Here is a 23,085-nt window from a genome sequence, read left to right as displayed (position 1 = left end):
ATAGAGATAGAGATAGAGATAGAGATAGAGATAGAGATAGAGATAGAGATAGAGATAGAGATAGAGATAGAGATAGAGATAGAGATAGAGATAGAGATAGAGATAGAGATAGAGATAGAGATAGAGATAGAGATAGAGATAGAGATAGAGATAGAGATAGAGATAGAGATAGAGATAGAGATAGAGATAGAGATAGAGATAGAGATAGAGATAGAGATAGAGATAGAGATAGAGATAGAGATAGAGATAGAGATAGAGATAGAGATAGAGATAGAGATAGAGATAGAGATAGAGATAGAGATAGAGATAGAGATAGAGATAGAGATAGAGATAGAGATAGAGATAGAGATAGAGATAGAGATAGAGATAGAGATAGAGATAGAGATAGAGATAGAGATAGAGATAGAGATAGAGATAGAGATAGAGATAGAGATAGAGATAGAGATAGAGATAGAGATAGAGATAGAGATAGAGATAGAGATAGAGATAGAGATAGAGATAGAGATAGAGATAGAGATAGAGATAGAGATAGAGATAGAGATAGAGATAGAGATAGAGATAGAGATAGAGATAGAGATAGAGATAGAGATAGAGATAGAGATAGAGATAGAGATAGAGATAGAGATAGAGATAGAGATAGAGATAGAGATAGAGATAGAGATAGAGATAGAGATAGAGATAGAGATAGAGATAGAGATAGAGATAGAGATAGAGATAGAGATAGAGATAGAGATAGAGATAGAGATAGAGATAGAGATAGAGATAGAGATAGAGATAGAGATAGAGATAGAGATAGAGATAGAGATAGAGATAGAGATAGAGATAGAGATAGAGATAGAGATAGAGATAGAGATAGAGATAGAGATAGAGATAGAGATAGAGATAGAGATAGAGATAGAGATAGAGATAGAGATAGAGATAGAGATAGAGATAGAGATAGAGATAGAGATAGAGATAGAGATAGAGATAGAGATAGAGATAGAGATAGAGATAGAGATAGAGATAGAGATAGAGATAGAGATAGAGATAGAGATAGAGATAGAGATAGAGATAGAGATAGAGATAGAGATAGAGATAGAGATAGAGATAGAGATAGAGATAGAGATAGAGATAGAGATAGAGATAGAGATAGAGATAGAGATAGAGATAGAGATAGAGATAGAGATAGAGATAGAGATAGAGATAGAGATAGAGATAGAGATAGAGATAGAGATAGAGATAGAGATAGAGATAGAGATAGAGATAGAGATAGAGATAGAGATAGAGATAGAGATAGAGATAGAGATAGAGATAGAGATAGAGATAGAGATAGAGATAGAGATAGAGATAGAGATAGAGATAGAGATAGAGATAGAGATAGAGATAGAGATAGAGATAGAGATAGAGATAGAGATAGAGATAGAGATAGAGATAGAGATAGAGATAGAGATAGAGATAGAGATAGAGATAGAGATAGAGATAGAGATAGAGATAGAGATAGAGATAGAGATAGAGATAGAGATAGAGATAGAGATAGAGATAGAGATAGAGATAGAGATAGAGATAGAGATAGAGATAGAGATAGAGATAGAGATAGAGATAGAGATAGAGATAGAGATAGAGATAGAGATAGAGATAGAGATAGAGATAGAGATAGAGATAGAGATAGAGATAGAGATAGAGATAGAGATAGAGATAGAGATAGAGATAGAGATAGAGATAGAGATAGAGATAGAGATAGAGATAGAGATAGAGATAGAGATAGAGATAGAGATAGAGATAGAGATAGAGATAGAGATAGAGATAGAGATAGAGATAGAGATAGAGATAGAGATAGAGATAGAGATAGAGATAGAGATAGAGATAGAGATAGAGATAGAGATAGAGATAGAGATAGAGATAGAGATAGAGATAGAGATAGAGATAGAGATAGAGATAGAGATAGAGATAGAGATAGAGATAGAGATAGAGATAGAGATAGAGATAGAGATAGAGATAGAGATAGAGATAGAGATAGAGATAGAGATAGAGATAGAGATAGAGATAGAGATAGAGATAGAGATAGAGATAGAGATAGAGATAGAGATAGAGATAGAGATAGAGATAGAGATAGAGATAGAGATAGAGATAGAGATAGAGATAGAGATAGAGATAGAGATAGAGATAGAGATAGAGATAGAGATAGAGATAGAGATAGAGATAGAGATAGAGATAGAGATAGAGATAGAGATAGAGATAGAGATAGAGATAGAGATAGAGATAGAGATAGAGATAGAGATAGAGATAGAGATAGAGATAGAGATAGAGATAGAGATAGAGATAGAGATAGAGATAGAGATAGAGATAGAGATAGAGATAGAGATAGAGATAGAGATAGAGATAGAGATAGAGATAGAGATAGAGATAGAGATAGAGATAGAGATAGAGATAGAGATAGAGATAGAGATAGAGATAGAGATAGAGATAGAGATAGAGATAGAGATAGAGATAGAGATAGAGATAGAGATAGAGATAGAGATAGAGATAGAGATAGAGATAGAGATAGAGATAGAGATAGAGATAGAGATAGAGATAGAGATAGAGATAGAGATAGAGATAGAGATAGAGATAGAGATAGAGATAGAGATAGAGATAGAGATAGAGATAGAGATAGAGATAGAGATAGAGATAGAGATAGAGATAGAGATAGAGATAGAGATAGAGATAGAGATAGAGATAGAGATAGAGATAGAGATAGAGATAGAGATAGAGATAGAGATAGAGATAGAGATAGAGATAGAGATAGAGATAGAGATAGAGATAGAGATAGAGATAGAGATAGAGATAGAGATAGAGATAGAGATAGAGATAGAGATAGAGATAGAGATAGAGATAGAGATAGAGATAGAGATAGAGATAGAGATAGAGATAGAGATAGAGATAGAGATAGAGATAGAGATAGAGATAGAGATAGAGATAGAGATAGAGATAGAGATAGAGATAGAGATAGAGATAGAGATAGAGATAGAGATAGAGATAGAGATAGAGATAGAGATAGAGATAGAGATAGAGATAGAGATAGAGATAGAGATAGAGATAGAGATAGAGATAGAGATAGAGATAGAGATAGAGATAGAGATAGAGATAGAGATAGAGATAGAGATAGAGATAGAGATAGAGATAGAGATAGAGATAGAGATAGAGATAGAGATAGAGATAGAGATAGAGATAGAGATAGAGATAGAGATAGAGATAGAGATAGAGATAGAGATAGAGATAGAGATAGAGATAGAGATAGAGATAGAGATAGAGATAGAGATAGAGATAGAGATAGAGATAGAGATAGAGATAGAGATAGAGATAGAGATAGAGATAGAGATAGAGATAGAGATAGAGATAGAGATAGAGATAGAGATAGAGATAGAGATAGAGATAGAGATAGAGATAGAGATAGAGATAGAGATAGAGATAGAGATAGAGATAGAGATAGAGATAGAGATAGAGATAGAGATAGAGATAGAGATAGAGATAGAGATAGAGATAGAGATAGAGATAGAGATAGAGATAGAGATAGAGATAGAGATAGAGATAGAGATAGAGATAGAGATAGAGATAGAGATAGAGATAGAGATAGAGATAGAGATAGAGATAGAGATAGAGATAGAGATAGAGATAGAGATAGAGATAGAGATAGAGATAGAGATAGAGATAGAGATAGAGATAGAGATAGAGATAGAGATAGAGATAGAGATAGAGATAGAGATAGAGATAGAGATAGAGATAGAGATAGAGATAGAGATAGAGATAGAGATAGAGATAGAGATAGAGATAGAGATAGAGATAGAGATAGAGATAGAGATAGAGATAGAGATAGAGATAGAGATAGAGATAGAGATAGAGATAGAGATAGAGATAGAGATAGAGATAGAGATAGAGATAGAGATAGAGATAGAGATAGAGATAGAGATAGAGATAGAGATAGAGATAGAGATAGAGATAGAGATAGAGATAGAGATAGAGATAGAGATAGAGATAGAGATAGAGATAGAGATAGAGATAGAGATAGAGATAGAGATAGAGATAGAGATAGAGATAGAGATAGAGATAGAGATAGAGATAGAGATAGAGATAGAGATAGAGATAGAGATAGAGATAGAGATAGAGATAGAGATAGAGATAGAGATAGAGATAGAGATAGAGATAGAGATAGAGATAGAGATAGAGATAGAGATAGAGATAGAGATAGAGATAGAGATAGAGATAGAGATAGAGATAGAGATAGAGATAGAGATAGAGATAGAGATAGAGATAGAGATAGAGATAGAGATAGAGATAGAGATAGAGATAGAGATAGAGATAGAGATAGAGATAGAGATAGAGATAGAGATAGAGATAGAGATAGAGATAGAGATAGAGATAGAGATAGAGATAGAGATAGAGATAGAGATAGAGATAGAGATAGAGATAGAGATAGAGATAGAGATAGAGATAGAGATAGAGATAGAGATAGAGATAGAGATAGAGATAGAGATAGAGATAGAGATAGAGATAGAGATAGAGATAGAGATAGAGATAGAGATAGAGATAGAGATAGAGATAGAGATAGAGATAGAGATAGAGATAGAGATAGAGATAGAGATAGAGATAGAGATAGAGATAGAGATAGAGATAGAGATAGAGATAGAGATAGAGATAGAGATAGAGATAGAGATAGAGATAGAGATAGAGATAGAGATAGAGATAGAGATAGAGATAGAGATAGAGATAGAGATAGAGATAGAGATAGAGATAGAGATAGAGATAGAGATAGAGATAGAGATAGAGATAGAGATAGAGATAGAGATAGAGATAGAGATAGAGATAGAGATAGAGATAGAGATAGAGATAGAGATAGAGATAGAGATAGAGATAGAGATAGAGATAGAGATAGAGATAGAGATAGAGATAGAGATAGAGATAGAGATAGAGATAGAGATAGAGATAGAGATAGAGATAGAGATAGAGATAGAGATAGAGATAGAGATAGAGATAGAGAGATAGAGAGATAGAGAGATAGAGAGATAGAGAGATAGAGAGATAGAGAGATAGAGAGATAGAGAGATAGAGAGATAGAGAGATAGAGAGATAGAGAGATAGAGAGATAGAGAGATAGAGAGATAGAGAGATAGAGAGATAGAGAGATAGAGAGATAGAGAGATAGAGAGATAGAGAGATAGATATAGAGATAGAGAGATAGAGATAGAGATAGAGATAGAGATAGAGATAGAGATAGAGATAGAGATAGAGATAGAGATAGAGATAGAGATAGAGATAGAGATAGAGATAGAGATAGAGATAGAGATAGAGATAGAGATAGAGAGATAGATAGAGATAGATAGAGATAGATAGAGATAGATAGAGATAGATAGAGATAGATAGAGATAGATAGAGATAGATAGAGATAGATAGAGATAGATAGAGATAGATAGAGATAGATAGAGATAGATAGAGATAGAGATAGATAGAGATAGATAGAGATAGATAGAGATAGATAGAGATAGATAGAGATAGATAGAGATAGATAGAGATAGATAGAGATAGATAGAGATAGATAGAGATAGATAGAGATAGATAGAGATAGATAGAGATAGAGATAGAGATAGATAGAGAGATAGATAGAGATAGAGATAGAGATAGATAGAGATAGAGATAGAGATAGAGATAGAGATAGATAGAGATAGAGATAGAGATAGAGATAGAGATAGAGATAGAGATAGAGATAGAGATAGAGATAGAGATAGAGATAGAGATAGAGATAGAGATAGAGATAGAGATAGAGATAGAGATAGAGATAGAGATAGATAGAGATAGAGATAGATAGATAGAGATAGATAGAGATAGATAGAGATAGATAGAGATAGATAGAGATAGATAGATAGAGATAGAGATAGATAGAGATAGATAGAGATAGATAGATAGATAGAGATAGAGATAGGAGATAGATAGAGATAGAGATAGATAGATAGAGAGAGATAGAGATAGATAGATAGAGATAGATAGAGAGAGATAGATAGAGATAGATAGAGATAGATGGAGATAGATAGAGAGAGATAGAGAGAGATAGAGATAGATAGAGAGAGATAGAGATAGATAGATAGAGATAGATAGAGATAGATAGATAGAGATAGATAGAGATAGATAGAGATAGATAGAGAGAGATAGAGATAGATAGAGATAGATAGAGATAGATATATAGATATATAGATATATAGATATATAGATATATAGATATATAGATATATAGATATATAGATATATAGATATATATATATATATATATATTCTCCCCTTTTTTTTCTTCCCCTTTCCTTCTTAAACTGAACATAGCGAGTAATTATTTGGGACCAGATATACAAGACAATTAATAATCACAGTAATACATTAGATAAACAATTTAAACCGTCTATCATAGACCACCCATCCAATGAGTTAATGGGTACCACATTTTTAAATCCCTCTTTTTTTTTTTTTTTTAAACCTTTCCTGCCATAAATTGCTTTCTCCAGACTATAAGTCGAGAGTAGTCGAGCGCGCCACTGTTGAAAGGATGGTGGAACCTTATCTAACCACCCAGATGCTAGGCAAATTCGAAACACGGCCATAGAAACAAACAAAAAACCCTTTATGTTATCCGGGTGGTTCTCGTTATCTACCCCCAGAAGTGGTAGATGCTGCCCACGTTGTCAGCAGAACCCTGCTCGTACACTTGGACAGCAATTGTGTCACCCCGAATCAATAACCTTGTAATGACCACATCACAACACCTGTCACCATCATGATGGGTGATGAGGGGTCTGCCGCTGGTCCAATTGCAGTGGAGCAGCCTCAATTTTCTATAGAGCAAAGTCTCTTCTTAAACCTGGATTGCATCTTGAAAGCCGGCTTGGTGCTGTGCACCAAGGCAGGCTTTCAAGATGCCTACAGATTTCAGATTCCACTGCCTGGCCCGCAAATACCACCCGGCGTAGTAAACAAGTATGATGAATGAGGCTGCCAGGTCAGGAAGCCTCAAAGCTGCTCTCACCAAGATAAAGGACGAAGCTTGAAATAATTGGGTTCATAGCCTGAATGTTCGGGCTCATTGCGACAGTGGGATTGCACTGAACTGAACCAAGTCCAAGATAGTCCTGAATCAGATTCGACTTCAGCTCATTGAGTGAGAACCTCAATAAGGTAAGGTGGTTCGCTATTATCTGGAGGTGGGTCCCAGCAGACTGACAACCCTACTTTCAACAGCCAGCCTTCATGGTAGAGGAAAGTTGGTATCTCCAATCTCCAAAGATGGTCAGTGGCCACCACCATCACTTTTGTGAACCGCCAAGAGGAACTGTTAAGGTTGAAGGGGAGCACAGCAAACTGAAAACACTTTTGCCCTACCTTGAACTGCAGGTAACATCAGTGAGACTGCAGAGTGGGTATATGAAAAAGTGTCCCACAGGTCTGAGGTAACTATCTAAATGCCCGGATTAAAGGCAGACAGTACCTGGGGTAGCTTGAGAATTGTGTCCTTCCTTCGGATGGAATTCAGAAAGCCAAAATCTAAGATATGCTGATGCCCTCTATCCTTTGTTACGAGGAAATAGCAAGAGTAACAACCCAACCAAACCCTCCTTCCGCATCCTGATCACTCTTGATGGCTCCTTCCGAAATTTAAGCTCAATTGCTTGCATTAGAATAGACAAGTGCGTCTCAGAGCTGTTGTAATGTGGGAAGAGGGTGAGGCGAGCAGAAGGAAAGGTTCGGGCATAGCCATGCAGAACCTTTTGGGGGACCAATCTGTCAGAAGGGATGGATCGCCACCCCGGTAGAAAGAGCTAGATTCTGCCTCCAACAAGGCGTTTGTGTGCCACTAATGGCAAGCTAAAGTGACCTGAAAAATGTTGCAGCAGGAAAAAGTGACTGGGAGGGTTGATGCCGGTGAGACCTGCACACTGTCTGCCGGGTCCACCTCCCCAGCTACAAAAAGGACTGGGAAATAATTTCCATTTCCACCATCGTCCTCTCAGAGTGGTTAACACTGGTGAAAATCAGAACCAAAACAATGGAGCCTCCAAGGCACCTCTGTGTGGTAGTGGAAAACTAAGATCATACTCCGGTAGTGTGGGGACTGGCTGCATTGTAGTGGATTCAGGGCATATCCTGCGCTAGAGAATTATTAACTTGTGTCACAGGTGTAAGATACCATTACAAAACCAAAAGATTCCACCACATCTACCAGAGGGGGCAGATATAGATTAAACAGACAGGCTAAGATCCGCACCTTGTGGCACCCCCTGCTGCAGAGAGAAGATCTCCGAGACAAAAGTGTTGAAGCACCTGAAAAGTACAGTTTGAGGGGAAGTTGGGCAATCATCTTAACGCTGACCCTCAAACATCGAGATTCCACAACTGCTCAAGAAGACTGAGTCACTGTGTTGAAAGACACATTCCAGTCTAAAGGATTCAGAGGCAAATTCAGTGCAGTATAGGGGACGAAAAGCAGATTGAGTCTCATGCAGAAGCTTTTTCCTCTCCATATATTCCATCAGTTGTTAATTGCTAAGCTTTTGCAGCCTATTTGGCAAAAAACAGAAGCAAGGATATCGGTCTAAAATATTCTGGTTTGGCCAGGTGGAGCGCAAGTTTTTATTTTTAGGTGGGGATGACTCCTGCACGTTTCTACTGAGAAAAACACTTATTAAATAAACCACATAGGACATGAAAAAGGGCCTCCATACCAGCAAGATTTTATTTTAAGGACCAGAGACTGAAGTTCCTGTCTAAAAAGACTAGTTATCTGAATAAAGTCTCATGAAGAATTAGAAGGAGCGGATCAATGTATACCAGGTGGGGCTCTAAATTCATTCGGAAAAGACCTATAGATCTCTCTATTTTGGGCAAATTGATTACATGATTCTACCAAAGGGGTGATAACTGCAGAGAAACGCTCTAGAAAAGAGATTTAGCTAATCTTTAAGATCTCCCGCGGGGAGTACTTGGAAAGTTCTATCTTCTGGACGAAGAACTGACTTTTGGTGAGCCGAATCAGAGCATGATATTCTTCAATCGATATCTTTATCTGCCAAAGTTGTTCAAGATGTTTGCAAGAATTTTTCTTTAATCATAGTTACTCATTAAACCACTCCGTGGAGGGCTTCAATCAAGCTGTATTGCCCTTTTTTCAGGCGAAATGTCGTCCAGAGCCAGCCTGATCCAAGTGTCCACCTGCAGATTAGCTGAATGAATATCTTATTCAAGCAAGAGACGCTTGAATTTAAGGGCAGTAGTAAGAGCAGTAGCAGTCACCTTAGCCCAGTTATGTGATGTATGCTGCTCATCTAGTAGAGGTGATAGTTGGGGAATTAATAAAGATCCAAAAAGGCATAAGCTAGTGATCCAACCCAATTACTTGCACCAGAGGCACCACTCTAATATGGGTACAGTTAGAAAAGATAGGGTCAAGAGTATGACCACACTTCTGTGTAGCCATCTGACCCATTTGAGCGCCTGGATGCATTTTTCAGTCCTCAAAATGACACTGCCACTTGACAAGTGGGGTCTTCAAGGTGTAGATGGAGGTCACCTAAGATAAGGAAATTGGAATATCGCAGAACCTGCCAGCGCGGAAGCATGGTGGATAGCTGGGCCCAGCAGAAGATAAATCAGCAGACCGGTTAAAGTTAATGGACTAGAAGGAGTCAGTGAGAAAAAGGCAGCCTCGCATGCGGTGATTTTGACTTCTACCAGTGTATATGGAAGATGCTGTTTGAACACTACTGCAACCCCACCTCTTCTCTTGAGAGGTCTATCACTCCTCAACACAGCATCATTTTCTGGAACAGCTTACAAAATATCGGGAGCAATGGAGGGCGTGAGCCAAGTTTCCACGGGGAACAATACCTTCGGTTGGGGGTCTGACAGAAAATCATTCATTTCTAAATTATGTTTAGGCAGTGAGCTGCAGTTCAAAAGATAGCTTTAGGGTAGTAGGGTTACTAACTAACTTGAAGTCAGGGTAAGAAATAAATCTAAAGCCACACTTACTGTAGCTTGCATCAGCCACATCCATCCATAGACTTCAGATATTGGGGGCCAGCTAGAGGAGCTCATCTGCTATGTAGTGTAGGGTAGCGATTTCCAAACGGACAAGGGGGTTCTGCCTCTAGTGCAGTCCAGGAGCAGACGGGTTTGCCTTTGGTGCGCCAGCAGTGCGTCCGAGCAGCTTCCATGATAAAATAGCCCTCCTCCCAGAGGGCATGGCTACAGGTAAAGCAAGGAAAGGACAACTAAAACCAAAACTGAGCCCGTAGCTCCCCTCCGACCTGGCAGGCTACGCTCCCAGGTAAAGGTCCAGAAAATCAGGCAATGTAACTAAAGTAAAAAAGGTAAAACAGTGAGCAAGGAAGGCATATAAAGATTAACAGGCTGGGGTGACAGGGGTCGTGAAAAGATGGATGGTATGAATTGATGGTAGAATGGATGGATTCATGGATGGCACTATAAATGGAAGGAGACATAGATCAATGGATGGCAGAGTGGTGGAATGATTCGGCGGATGGCACAGATGGATTGATGGCATGGGGAAAGACTGATTGATGCATACAAAAATGAATGGGTGTAAGAATGTAAAGGTGATTTAGTGGATATCAGCAGGTGGATAGAGGTGTAAAAGAATGAATGTATTGATGCTTGGATGGATGATACAGGGTCGGCTCTTCTAGGAAGGAGCTGGTTCACTTGCTTTGTGCCATCAGAGCTTTCATTTCAAAGTGGGGGTGCTTTAATTTTCTGTCTACTCCATTGTGCCAAACCTTAAAATGGTGACCGATCGGGATGGGAGCCAGGCACCTCGTGGTACCCAATGTGCCTACAAATAACTGAAGGTTTAGGCTTTGTGTAACTGAAATGGTGATAGAGCAGATCTAGGGTACAGTTTAAAGGCCAATTCAAAGCCACCTTACGTGAGGAAATCCGGCACGTCTGAGCAGCTGCTTGGGTTAAATAACCCGCCTCCCAGAGTGTGTGGTTACAAGTAGCAAAACCAGGAAAGGACACTAAAGCCATAACTGAGCCCTGAAACTCTTCTCCGACCTGGCAGGATACCCTCCCAGTAACTAAAGTATAAAAGGTAAAATATCAGTGAGCAAGAAAAACTGGTAAAGACTCCTCTCCAATATGCTTGAGGTGTCACCAGGATGTTGCCTTCTTTTTTCACACTTGTGGAACGCCCTAGGGCACAGGCTTACTAAATATGGGTACTAATTAGCTCAGGTCCTGGCATGCTCAACTCCAAACACTCCCAATGTACTGTTCTACAAATTTTTTAAAACAGGTATGCCAATTGCTATTCCAAAGCATTATTACACCTGGTCTTGGTGCTTGCCCAAAGAGGCACTATCCAACATGGGAGAGATCGTACTTCTCCCCCTGTGAGGAGATGGTTAAAGGGCATGAACAAATAAATGCTTTTACAAAGTCAGGAGCTGCCCACGTCAGAACAATAGCATACAGGCTCCCTAGAAGCAGAGCTTTCAACACTATCTGAAAGTGGCAACCTATCCACGTTTAAGTCTGTACTTGTGCCCATTGAACACTTGAATTGGTCGATTTCCAATAATAAGCAAACTTCAATGTACATCTACTACTGTCAGATGTTTGTATAATGATATTGCCAAGAACTTTATTGCTATAAATGCCATAAAACTATTTTAATAAGAAATGAACTGCACGTAAATTGTAGGCATAAGACTCAAAGATATCTTTATTTTGCTAAATCAACTTCAACCGCTTGAAGTATGCAGGTAGGGAGCATTATGCAGAATTAATAAGAGTTTGGTTCACTACATGAACACATTATCTGAGACCTTCTATCATACATCAGGTAAGCATAGCAGCAAACAAAATTGAAATACATTTCAAAACACCATGTATGATGTTTGAACCATTTAAATTACCTGTAATGCTGCAAACATCATCATTTCCTCCTCTGTGCACTCGATTTCTTCTAGAAGAATGGCCCATTTAGCTTGTTCAAACAGCTGATTGATTCTAATGGCATCATACTAAAGGGAGAGACAGATGTGGTTAACAATTGTAAAGGGGTGCTTTCCATTTGTAACTGCCTGATGAAAACATGCTTATCGGGAATGGTCTCACAAGACCTGGTGGGGTACGAATGAAACAAGACTGAAAAACATTCTGCAGAATCCCCATGTCCCTTTCTAATATTTCTGTGCTCAACAGATTCAAAAAATGACTGAGCTACACATCATATATATTCCACAAGAATTATACTTTTACCTATGTTCAAGAATTTTTAAAATTACGCTTATTCTAACTCAGATACTCTGTAGAAGCTTACTCATTGTATAAGCTCTCAAACACCAGTAGTGGGTCAGTAAATTACTTCTATAACTACAACCACAGCCTAAGCAACTGGTACCATACAAGGATGCAGGTGTCCAGGTCTTGTTGTGATAACCTACATGGGTGTTCAGCCAAGCCAGATCACTTGTTTTAAAGGAGAGCCAGTGTCCATTTTGTTTGCGCAATCTGTGTGCCAGGGGTGTTTGTACAGGGAAGGAATCTTACTAGGAATAACAGCATCACCATAAAGCTTTCTTTAAACTAGTACTACCTTGGAGAAGGGGTATTGAGAGACTAGTGGTGAAGCCATATCCACATTGCTCCACCGACAAACTGGTTGCATATCTCAGACTAGAGCACACCAGTCATTCCAGTCCCCCCCCCCAAAGTAGATGAAGGTTGTACCCAGAATGGTTTTTAAACGTATGCAGTGCTTTCTCCCTGGAATTAATGCAATGCATAATGTGACATTGTATAGTGAAGGGCAGGTCACCCAGCCTTTACCCTATTTAAAGGAAAATATGTTTCAGGCCTTGCAATTGCTCTGCTACCCCTCTCTTCCCCTGGGGTACACCCCCCCCCCGGCTGCATCAAAGGTTGGTGGTTAGTGAAGCAAAGTGACTTGCAATAGTTGTGCCTTCTCTTACTGCTTCAACTTATCCTTAGAAACCTATCCTCCAAGAGACCCTCTGGATAAAGGGTGTAAGATTAGGAACAACTTCCTGTAGAGACTTCTATACTACAGGCAGTTTGAAGTCAAAAATGGCCTTGTGCCAGAACAACTTCCTTTATCGATTAATCACTTCACATAACCGAACATCTTCCTCCCACCGATATCCTTAACATAGCTTCAGAGCCATTTAGCTCTAGGCTCCACCACAGTAGTAGGCACAAAACAACATCTATGCTAATAATGAATCCCTGTTGAGATGCTCCCAAACAAACCCAACAAATGTACTTAACCAAATCTTTGGCCCATTTGTACATGGCAGGGCTCCATGTAGTAGACCGTGGTGGCTCTTCTGTACCTCCATGGTTTAGAGGTTTATCACTGCTAAGGAGACTCCTTGCAGTAGTTAGTGGTGGTTTAACAGTGTCCCCTAGTTGGGCTATTGTCATTCCTGGGTCAACGCTATATCACGTAAATGATGGTACCTCAGTGATGCCAGCAATTTGACTTCTATCGTTCATGGGTCAACTCCACACAGTAGATACCGTTAATTTAAACGTGCTCTATTGGTTGCCAAGCCAAACACTGCTTCCATGTAGTCCGATCTCTATTGCTCCTGGTCTTCAGTAATGTTGAAAAGTGTAGGTAGTTCTCTCTTTTCCAAAGAGAATTTTAAGCTTCTACAGCCAAGAAGAACAGGTTCAGGGGGGCAGGCCAGAGCAGCAAGCAAGAAGGCAGACGCTTCTTAATCCGGATTCCGGCAGGTGCCGATAAGCCGCCTGAAACTTTCCCTTTTCGGAGGCCTGGCCCCCACCACGCTTGCTCCGGGAAACCCTGTGACTTCAACAACTGTGTTGTATATGTGCAAATAATGTGTAACTTTTAACACTGTAGTCTTCATTACAAGATCACTCAAACTCATCACTTGCTCTGCATACATGAGAGCTTTGAGATGACATTTTTAGAATGTTATGATTGTGTTAATATGATGTCATAGAATGTTTAGCGTTAGATGTCATAGAATGTTTAGCGTTGGAGGAGTCTTTGGCTTTTAAAACATCCACTTGTTCTGCTGCTGCCTGCATGCAGGCCTTATACCTTTACGTTAATAAAGGCTTTCAAACAACACTTTGGAGCGTTTGCGGCTCTGTCAAACGGCTATGGTGAGGAGAGGCCCTGTAACAGAGTGACACTGCAAGTACCCGATATTGTTTCCCCTTCAACTCCCCTCTTCTACCCTTCACAGAATCTCGAAGCCACAGACAGCACGCCAGAGACCGAGGAGAGACACTGGCCCTTTAATGAAGACACAGTAGAGGAGTGGGCGGGGCTGTACACTAACGCGGAGACGTCTTATACGGAGGAACGCCAACACCAGGTGTGCTTGATCACCCGGAGAGGAGAAGACGTGTGGAGAGAACCCGAAGAGGAGAGAACGATTACGGAGACGGAGCCAGAGCGAAGGATCGACTAAGAACCTGAAGAAGTGAGAGGAGTGAGAACGGACGACAAGCCAGGAGGCCAACGGTTTCACAAATCGCCCCGCCACACACCCAGGGGAGGTGTGTGGCTGTCCCAGGTACGCAATACGATACAGAACTGGGTGGGTCGTAAGGGCAGTTCGAATAGTTAAACCCGACCCGGCTTTTTGACCTGGTGTACCCTTTTCCTTGAGCACTTCCTTGCACTATAACTAGTACGCTATCAAGAGGGTCACACGGGTTAATGTGTCTTCACTCCCTTTTCCTTGCACCTGTAAATATTTAAAGCACCCCACTGACGGAAGTCTGTTTCTGTCTCTTTACACCGAGAGCCAAGACGGATCCTGACGTAAAGCCTCGAAGAAGCCCGGAGGTGTTTCGTCGGCTGGACCCGTCTGAACGACATCATAGGAGGCCGAGTAGAAGCAGGTCACCGCGACGGAATACGTCCTCAAGAAAGAAGTGTACTGATCACTTACTTACTTTAATAAAACCCGTTAAAACAAAGACCCGCCTGTTACCGATTCCTCTTGACCCCGTCACAGTGGTGGAGAATGCGGGTACTAACACCATCTGTATAGAAAAGATCCGTCGTTCAACAGTTAGTGAAGGGGCAAGAGAGACTTGAGTGGGTAGTAGAACAATTAACGTCAGCCCAAGCTGATCGGGAGATTTGGAAGAAAGCCTTTGAAGCCCACTCAGAAGTGTTACCCCCCTGGACTGATCCCGTACAAAGAACATTGAATGTAGAAAGACCAGTCACCCATGGCGCACCAACGGTTTCCCTCCAAAAATATCAAACGGGAGAAGACCCCGATTCGTTCCTATTAAATTTTGAAAGAGCCGCTAGAGCATGCGGCTGGCCTATCAGTAAGTGGCCCTTCTTCCTAGCGCCTCTACTAGGAGGTGAAGCTCAGGCCGCGTACCAGGTCGCAAATCCCACTGGAGATACTCCGTATGCGGACATTAAAAAAATAATATTAGACCATTTTGGACTAGACGCAGAAGCATATAGACTGAGATTCCGAAAGAGAGAGGAAGCCAGGGAGAGAGTCCAAAAACGTTGTTTGTTAGATTAAAAATGGCACCGATAAGTGGCTCACTCCCACAACCAGCAGTAAAGAAGAAATATTAGATCGCATATATCTGGAACAGTTTCTAGAGGCTTGTTGGACTTGGGCCTTGTGGCAGGTTCACCCCTGAACTTTTTGCCTTGAAGTGTAGTGATTTCTGGTCTTTGCGCACTTTGACACTGTGGCGCAGTGTAAAGTGCGTGCGCTCCCTGAGTGCGTGGAGTGAGACTGGCCTGCCCTCCCATAGGAATGCATGGGGAATGTCTGTCCCTGGTAGTTCCTGATGCGTGAGGCGTGCATGCTTAAGTTTGGTATGTGCGAACTCGTGAGAGTGAATGCTGCGCAACGGTATGTGCGGCGTGTATGTGTCTTGTGCGGAAGCGCCACTTCTAGGAGTTGGCATATTAGTGTAAAATATGCCTGGCGTGTGATTGGCTGGAGCTGGCTGGGATGCCAGGCTCCAGGAAGTCTGTGTGGGTCTGCCCCGGTGGTGAATGGAGAGATTAGCATGAGTGATGTGTGGGAGGAGTGTACCTGTGTCCCTGATGGGCTGGGTTTTCCCCACACAATGCTGGCTCCGCCCCCCTGTGGTGTGACTGATGACCCAAGCCCTGCCAGTGAATAGAATGGGTGGTTGGGCCATCAAGAGTGCTCAAGAACCAGCCGCTACTGGTTCTGCCCCCACCCTGCACCTAAAGACAAAGGGAAAAGGTGTATAAAAGAGGGGCTGTGACCCCATGAAAATGTTCTTGTTTGCTGCTTGAATCTTGCCAGGGGCGTGCTGCTGCTTGGGCTCAGGGATGGCTTGCCTCCCTGAGCCCTGCCCAGCCCCTGGACTTCTGATGACCACCTCCTGAAGGACTTTGTGGCTTTTTGTGCCTTCATAGCGCTGGGAGCGCTCTCCTTTGACCCCTGGTGCATGAGAGCTTTATTCTGTGTGCCTAGCGCTGGGCGAGCGCTTTATTTGCCTTATAGCGCTTGGAAGCGCTGTGTTGTTCCTTAGCGCTCGGAGCGCTTTATTTTGACTTTTGCCCCGATTTTCGTTACATTCATTCACGGGTGCCACCCCGCTATCAGTGCCTCGCGGGTGCTCACCCCGCTATCCACGTTGTATTTCGAGGGTGCCTACCCCTCTCTGTGCCCCGAGATTCACCGCCGCAAACCGCGGGCAAAACCAGGAAGTCAGGCAGCATCGCGCCTGACTGTAGGCGGGACTTCCGGTTTGCCGGAGGAAGTCCCGCCCGCCGCCGCGCTGTGATTGGCCAGCGCGCCCGGAAGAGGAGTTTGGCCCGGAGCCTTGCAGCTGAGCCTTGCAGCTCCCCCTTGAGCCCCGGTCCCGAGATGGGGGACCGGGTGAAGATGAAGAGAGAGCGGGCGGGACTCCCATGAGGTGAGGGAGAGCCCCGCTCGCTGCCAGAGGATGTCCGCCGAGGCCCTCGTGAGCGAGGGAGAGCCGCGGCAGACTGCTGCCAGGAGACTGCGTCCCCCTCCGCCTCCGGAGAGCAGCCGGTGAGTAGGGCTGCCCCGGGGGGGTGGGGGGGTGGCGAGAGTGCGCGAGGGATCTCCCTCGCAACGCTGAGCGGCCCCGCTTGGCAGAGGGCCGCTCCAACGGCCCCCAGTAGTTGTTCTTTGAGCCTAGAGGGCTCGGTGGGGGCATAACATTTTCTTCGGGGTCCGTGCGCCCCACAAGGTGAGAGGTGCCTTCAGGGCGGCCCCGGATGGTAGAGGGCCGCCCCAACGTTTCCTAATGATTCCCCAGGGCACAGTATCAAATTAAAGGGCCCGAGGAGCCGTGTTGAGCCCCGTGGCTCCAACGTGTTGGGACATGGTATGTACTGCCAAGCCTGAGGGCCCCCACGCTGGGCAGTAGTGTTTCTTGAGCCTAGATGGCTCCCACCCGGGGCATATTTGTTTGTAGAGCCAGAGGGCTCAGTTGGGCGCAGTCCTTGCCCTGAGGGGCCAGTGAGGGCCCCTGTCGCAGATTTGTTCCCCAGCTGCCCAGCAATTAGTGGGCAGCTGCACCGTGTAGGTCTTTTCTTTTCTAGGGACATGTTCTGGACTTTGGGAGTGAGGCGCACTCCTTCATCCCTGGCCTTTCCCCAGCTGCGCAGCACTTAGTGCCAGCTGCAGCGTTTAGGCCCCCTGTCCTGTCCCTCAGCTGCCCAGCAAGTAGTGGGCAGCTGCTACGTTTAGGTCTTGGCACAGTGGCGCAACCTGGACTTTGTGAGTTCTACGCTAAAGGTTTAGATGCTGTTATGATCTATGTCCTATTGCTTTTGGGTGTTAGGAAATGTACAATGTGTAGTATGTTTTGCGCACCCTGTGTTCTGCACCTCTGAATGTGTTGTTGATACATTATGTGCCCTGTTCCTTACACCGCTGAACGTGTGTTAATGCGTCATGTGTTCCTTACACCGCTGAATGTAGGTTCTGCATCATGTGTTTTGTCCCCAGGTCTATGCCCCTACTTGTATTGTGATACTGAGGTGGTTGTTCTTGCTAGTGCAGGTGGTGCTAGTAAGGTCCTGGTTCCCTGCGTGACCTGTTCCTAGGGAGGTTAGGATTGCGTAGGGGGGACTTACCAGTTACCAGTGGGTACTGGTTTTGTGCTTTATGTCCTATTTTGTGTTACAGTGATCTTCTGTTATAAGTGATCCCAAGGGCTTGATACTAAGCTTGCCCCCTGACCAGAGTCCCAGGACCAGTGGACTCTATGGTGCCTTCCCTGCCAAATTGATGGGACTGGTCTGATCTCCCTGGGCCCCTGGGGCCTCGCTGAAGTGTGCCTCGCTCGTTCCCCTCGGCAGCTCGTGCCGGCAGCCCGTCCAAGCCTCGAGTAGCGCCGCTCTCCCCTGAGCCACGCCGCTTCGCTGGGTCGCCCGCATCCTGCCTCCCCCTCCTCTTCTGAGCCGCACACATTGGTCGCCCCAGAGAAACGCTTGTACCGTGCCGGCAGCCCGTCCAAGCCTCGAGCAGCGCCGCTCTCCCCTGAGCCGCGCCGCTTCGCTGGGTCGCCCGCTCAAGCTTACTAAGGAGGTCACTCGCATTATCCCGTGCAACCAGGACGGAAGGTACTGTCTGATAGGCTATGTTCTAAGTTCTAGGCCTACAAGTATTGTATTGTTACTTCTAAAAGTGCTGATTCCTGACAGTGGTCCAGGTGGCCCTGTCTTGTAAATAATCCCTTGTAAATTCTGCCCGTGCCTCTGGCACATTGTAAAGTGTGTTTTATCTAATGTGTTTTGGTGTAATACAAAGGCTATTTTTATATAACCTTGTGTGGAGTTTCCTTTGTGGTGGGCCTTTGGTTGTTGTTGCTGGGGTGCGTGCGCAAATACTTAGCCTACATCGCCTCCAAGTTTAGCCTTGCTGCTCGCGCCACGTTACCTAGAGGGTGAGTAGGGGTTATCTTGGCGTGTAACTCCCTTGCCCTGACTTGGGTGTGGTTGTCTCTGACTGACTTTGGCGAAAGCCCTGGCCAGCCGAGGATCCCATTTCCAACAAGGCTCTACCCTATGCAACACAAAAGTGGCTTCGACAACACCATAACTTAACCACCAAGCAAGCTGTCGAAATGGCTTCGACATTTTCCCGAGCTCAACCTAAAAATCCAAATTGGGACTATGAAAAGTTTAACAAAACAAATATGAAAATAAGTTGGGACAATGAAAAACCGGCCAGACCAATGCAGAAAAATGAAAAACGCGTACCGAGACCAGTAGACTCTTTACGTCCTCGCACCTGGAGAACGGAACACACAGGGCCATCAGAACCACAATGTTTTGACTGCGGAAATTGGGGTTATATCGCACGGTTATGCCCTAAGAAAAAAAGTCAAGAAGAACCGATGGAGGTCGGATATCTACCCCGGGCTGTCCTATATTCCGCAGAAATGGGAGCCACATACAGAGTAAGTGTTAAAGTGAATGGTTCATCTGTACAAGCGCTCCTAGATTCAGGCTGTAGGCAGTCGGTTATTCAATCTCAACATGTACCCCTTGACCAGTACATTCCCCAAAAGAAAGTTAATATCAAGTGCGTACATGGCGATGTTAAGCATTACCCTTTGGCCGATGTACCAATTCAACCGGCCCTGGGAAATCCTCATACCATTAGGGTAGGCGTCCTATCAACCCTCCCCCAAGACTTGATTATTGGAACAGACAACCCGAGGTTTTTGCAAATGTTTAAAAAAACTTTGGAACAGGGAACCTACATTCAATCTCAAAGTGTTTTGCAACCAAAATATGTATCCAAAGAAAACAACTATCCCAAAACTACTGGTGATGTACTAAGTTTTGTAAAACTTTCTGAAAATGCCACGTCGTCCACAAAAGGGTCATGTAAAGCAGCTGGTTATGACCTATACAGTGCTTATGACTACTATCCCCCCTCAGGAAAAAGAGCTCGTAAAAACAGATATTCAAATTGCCGTACCTTCAGGCTGCTACGGAAGAATCGCTCCACGATCTGGCCTAGCGGCTAAGCATTTCATTGATGTAGGAGCTGGAGTCATTGACGAAGACTACAGGGGAAATGTCGGAATTATACTCTTCAACTTTGGAAGAAAAGAGTTTCAAATAAGGAAAGGTGATCGAGTAGCACAACTAATTTGTGAACAAGTTTCATACCCCTCTTTAGAGGAACGACATATGTTGGATGAAACAGAACGTGGTACAGGAGGGTTTGGTTCAACCGACAAGCAAAGCGAGAACATTCCAGCGTTGCTCTCCCCAGATCCGTGGGTTATGGATAAAAGTTTCCGTTTTGCACAAATTAACGATGCGATCCTCTACAATGCCTGGGAACAAGCTCACGAAACTCAGGCTGAAGATCGCAATGTTTTTCCTAAATTTGTAATACAAAACGATCTATTGTACAGACAAGCTAAACCGGATGATTCTCTTCAACTCCTAGTACCTGTGTCTTTTCGAGATCAAGTCCTGTTCTTTGGACACAGTCATTTGCTTGCGGGACATACAGGTTACGAGAAAACGACGCAAAATATCTTAAATCATTTTTTGGGGCCGGGCATATATAAGGACACCTCTGTGTACTGCAAGGAGTGCGGAATTTGTCAAAAGAAAAACATGACCAAGCCGCCGTCAGTCCCCTTACAGCCCTTACCTATCATTGGTAAACCATTTGAGCGAGTCGGAATGGACATCATTGGACCCTTACCCAAAACCAGAAAAGGCTTCCAACATGTTCTGGTAATAGTGGATTATGCCACACGATTTCCCGAGGCTTTTCCATTGACAGCTATTACATCTAAACAAGTTGGTGAGAAAATTATTGAATTGTTTACTCGAGTGGGGTTCCCCAAAGAGATCCTAACGGATCAGGGCACACCTTTTGTGTCAAAATTAATGAAAGAAATTTGCCACAACCTGAATATCCACCAGATTCGCACCTCTGTATACCATCCTCAGACGGACGGTCTGGTGGAAAGATACAACCGCACCCTGAAGACAACACTTAGGAAAATGATGGAGGTCAGCGGCTCTGACTGGGACCAAATGTTGCCCCTAGCCTTATATACGATACGAGGTCAAAAACATAGCAGTATGGGAATATCACCTTTTGAACTGCTGTATGGTCGTCTCCCACGCTCTCTCTTAGAGATGACTAGAGATGCATGGGAAAACGAGAATGCGGAGGAAACGGCAGCCTCTCTTGATTATGCCAGGAGTCTAAAATCCAGACTGGGTAAATTAAGAGAATTAGCCTTGTCCCAATTGGCGGAGAGTCAGAAACGCCAGAAAAATCGCCTACGATAGAGGAAAGAAATGGAGACAACTTGTCCTCGGTGACTGGGCACTGGTTCTCCTCCCTTCTTCGACGCAGAAGTTTAGGGCAGAGTGGGTCGGTCCCTATAAAGTGGTTGATACCATTGGGAGAACGAGTTATAAGTTGCAGGTGACCCCGAACAAACAGCAAACGTATCACATCAGTTTACTAAAAAAATGGTTAGGACCACCACCTGCTAACGTACACTTGATCTCTACACCCCAACGAAGCTCCTCTACTCGGGATCAGTTGATTCTCAATGACGAAATCACCGCACAACAACGGAAAGAACTGCAGGATGTACTCTTGAGACATGGCTCCCTGTTTTCCAACACACCGAGTAGAACTACGCTAGCTGAACATTGTATTGACACTCCTCTTGGTCAAAAAGTAAAGATACGTCCCTATAGAGTCCCGGAGGCACGACGAGCCGCTATCAGAAAGGAAATTGATGACATGTTGGACTTGGGCGTTATTCGTCCCTCCAAGAGCGACTGGCCTAGTCCCATTGTAATGGTTCCAAAACCCGACGGAAGTCGACGTTTTTGCATGGACTTTCGCGCCCTTAATGACATTTCGACGTTCGATGCATATCCAATTCCTCGGGTTGACGAGCTTATTGAAAAACTGGGTGATGCCAAGTACATTACCACGCTCGACCTCACAAAGGGGTACTGGCAGGTGCCCCTTAGAGAAGACAGGAAAAAAACTGCTTTTTCAACTGAAGACGGTCGCATCGAGTTTACGGTCGTTCCCTTCGGGTTGCACGGCGCCCCAGCGTCATTTCAGCGCCTAATGAACAATGTCTTGAAAGGGTTGACTACCTTTGCTTCTGCATATCTTGACGACATTGTCATCTATAGCCCTGATTGGTCCTCTCATGTTTCACATTTATTCACTGTTTTTAGGGTCTTGGAAAAAGCAGGTTTGAGAGTCAATGCGAAGAAATCCAAAATAGCCTTTCAGAAAGTGAAATATTTGGGATATTTACTTGGCCATGGTCTTATTGAACCACAGATGGAACAAATACGGGCCATTGCTGATACACACTTCCCCACAAACAGAAGAGAAATGAGGGCCTTCCTAGGCTTGGTTGGATACTACCGACGTTTCATACCTCAGTTTGCTCACGTGGCGGCTCCGCTCACGGACTCGCTGAAGCAACAAGGGAAATCAACAACTCCCATTAAGCCCACGACTGAGATGCAGGATGCTTTCCATAGACTGAAGTCAATAATCACTTCTGCGCCAGTCCTTACTTCCCCGGATTTTTCAAAACCTTTTGTTTTACACACTGACGCATCAGACTATGGCATTGGCGCGGTACTTTCCCAGAGGGGATCAGATGATCATGAGCATCCAATATTGTATATAAGCAGAAAACTTTTTCCTAGAGAACTGAAATATGCAACGGTTGAAAAAGAATGCCTCGCGATTAAATGGGCAGTGGAGAAACTTGCATATTATTTGGAAGGACACGAATTTTCATTATATACTGACCATGCCCCCCTATTGTGGATGGCTCGCAACAAGTCAAACAACCCTAGGGTTTTGAGGTGGTTCCTGTCCCTACAACCCTATAAATTCACCGTACATCATCGTAAAGGTGTCGACAATGTTGGGGCTGACTTTCTATCACGCCACCCACTCACCAATCGCGAGTGTCTAAGGGGGGAGGTGTGTAACAGAGTGACACTGCAAGTACCCGATATTGTTTCCCCTTCAACTC

The 23,085-nt window shown here is 43.3% G+C and overlaps 1 protein-coding gene across 2 annotated transcripts in view; it reads right to left on the bottom strand.

Annotated features, from left to right (window-relative positions):
• FERMT2 (FERM domain containing kindlin 2) overlaps nt 1–23,085 on the bottom strand; it is a 612,725-nt gene that overhangs the window by 212,482 nt on the left and 377,158 nt on the right. For both annotated transcript variants that reach the window (XM_078659827.1, XM_078659826.1), the window contains one exon: nt 11,931–12,038. In XM_078659827.1, the coding sequence (XP_078515953.1) occupies nt 11,931–12,038 (108 nt within the window). The remainder of the gene's footprint in view (nt 1–11,930; nt 12,039–23,085) is intronic.

The sequence above is a fragment of the Lissotriton helveticus genome, chromosome 9 (genome assembly GCF_964261635.1).
Source record: "Lissotriton helveticus chromosome 9, aLisHel1.1, whole genome shotgun sequence".
Taxonomy (NCBI): domain Eukaryota; kingdom Metazoa; phylum Chordata; class Amphibia; order Caudata; family Salamandridae; genus Lissotriton; species Lissotriton helveticus.
This window is presented reverse-complemented; position numbering and strand designations above follow the sequence as displayed.